This window comes from Acomys minous (assembly GCF_964271855.1).
Source record: "Acomys minous genome assembly, chromosome: 20".
In the NCBI taxonomy this organism is placed as follows: domain Eukaryota; kingdom Metazoa; phylum Chordata; class Mammalia; order Rodentia; family Muridae; genus Acomys; species Acomys minous.
This window is the reverse complement of record NC_140502.1, coordinates 7330642-7332351: the sequence shown is the minus strand read 5'-3', so window position 1 is coordinate 7332351 and position 1710 is coordinate 7330642. Positions and strand designations below refer to the sequence as shown.

The following is a 1710-nucleotide window of genomic DNA, read 5'->3' as shown; positions in this document are numbered from 1 at the left end:
GCATGGGAACGGAGATTTTAAAAGACACTCAGTTACACTGTGGTTAGTGCATTTAGATTTTGTGAATTTACCAGATGCAGCCATTTTATGATAGCATCCAGAATGATGTAAGAAATCTGCTTTGTGAAGACATGATAAATCATCAACACTGTTAAATAGACAAACTTTGGATAGTTTTTCTCTATAAAAATAATAAGAATTACTAAAAAAGCATTGTTATATAACATTTTCCTTCAATAATAATATCAGCAATAAAATGAAGGTATTGCAAAGCCTTTCCAATAGAGTTATTGAAATGTCTTGTCAATAAACTGCTGAAGCTGTACTAACGAATCTGTCCTTTCTCATTCAGACATGGATCAATGTGTGAAGTGTCCTGAGGACCAGTATGCCAACACAGAGCAGAATCACTGCATCCACAAAGCTGTGATCTTTCTGAGCTATGAAGACCCCTTAGGGATGGCTCTGGTCTTAATGGTCTTGGGCTTCTCTGCCCTCACAGCTCTGGTTCTTGGGGTATTTTTGAAGCACAATGACACAGCCATCGTGAAGGCCAATAACCGCGCTCTCAGCTACATCTTACTCATGTCACTCATGTTCTGTTTCCTCTGCTCCTTGCTCTTCATTGGCCGTCCAAACTCAGTCTCCTGCATCCTGCAGCAAATCACATTTGGAATTGTTTTCACTGTGGCTATTTCCACTGTGTTGGCCAAAACAATCACAGTGGTTCTGGCTTTCAAAGTCACAACTCCTGCAAGAAGGATAAAGTACATTCTGGTTTCAGGAACAATTAACTACATCATTCCTCTCTGTACTCTCATCCAAATTATTCTCTGTTCAATCTGGCTAGGAGCTTCTCCTCCCTCTGTTAGTACTGATGCACACTCTGAGCATGGCCAGATTATTATTGTCTGCCACAAGGGTTCTGTTATAGCATTTTATTGTGTCCTAGGATACTTAGGCTTCCTGGCCCTGGGAAGCTTCATTTTGGCTTTCTTGGCCAGGAACCTGCCTGACACATTCAATGAAGCCAAGTTCTTGACATTCAGCATGCTGGTGTTTTGCACTGTTTGGATCACTTTCCTCCCTGTCTACCATAGCACCAAGGGCAAGGTCATGGTGGCTGTGGAGATTTTTTCCATCTTGTCTTCCAGTGCAGGCATGCTGGGCTGCATCTTCGTTCCCAAGTGCTACATCATTTTATTAAGGCCAGACAAAAATTCTCTTCAAAAGATCAGGGAGAAATCATATTTATAAGGTCGTATATCATGAATATTTTGTGTTAAATTAATTCATTTATCCAACTTTTTTCCTGATTGTAGATTCTATCCTTGCTCTCCTTCCAGTCCTACCCTTCCTGCCTTTCTCCATCCCCTCTCCGTTATGCCTCAGATTAGTGATCAAAACTCTGGCATCATATTCTAGGTCAGTAACAGCCCCTGTACTTCTTCCTAGAGGAGCCACATGAAGCCTGATCTGTCCATCATCTACATCTGTGTAGTTAGCATATGTCCATTTCATTCATTGTCCTTGGTTGTCCCCTTAGTCTCAGCAAGCGTCTCTGTGCCTTGGATAGCTGGCACTTTTGGTCATTTTGCGGAGCTCCTGTCATCTCAAGTCCATTTCTCCTTCCTCCCACTGTTCCACAAGACTCCCTATTATCACCGAATGTTTGGCTGTGAGTCTCAGCATTTGTTTTCAACCTGTGTT

General features: G+C 41.9%; 1 protein-coding gene across 1 annotated transcript; it reads left to right on the top strand.

Annotated features, from left to right (window-relative positions):
* Nucleotides 1-354: 354 nt before the first annotated feature.
* LOC311590777 (vomeronasal type-2 receptor 116-like) lies at nt 355-1257 on the top strand (the record flags this gene model as incomplete). The annotated part of the gene is made up of 1 exon (XM_084770038.1): nt 355-1257. The coding sequence occupies one exon, from the start codon at nt 355-357 to the stop codon at nt 1255-1257; it is 903 nt and encodes a 300-aa protein (XP_084626164.1).
* Between the last annotated feature and the right edge of the window lie 453 nt (nt 1258-1710).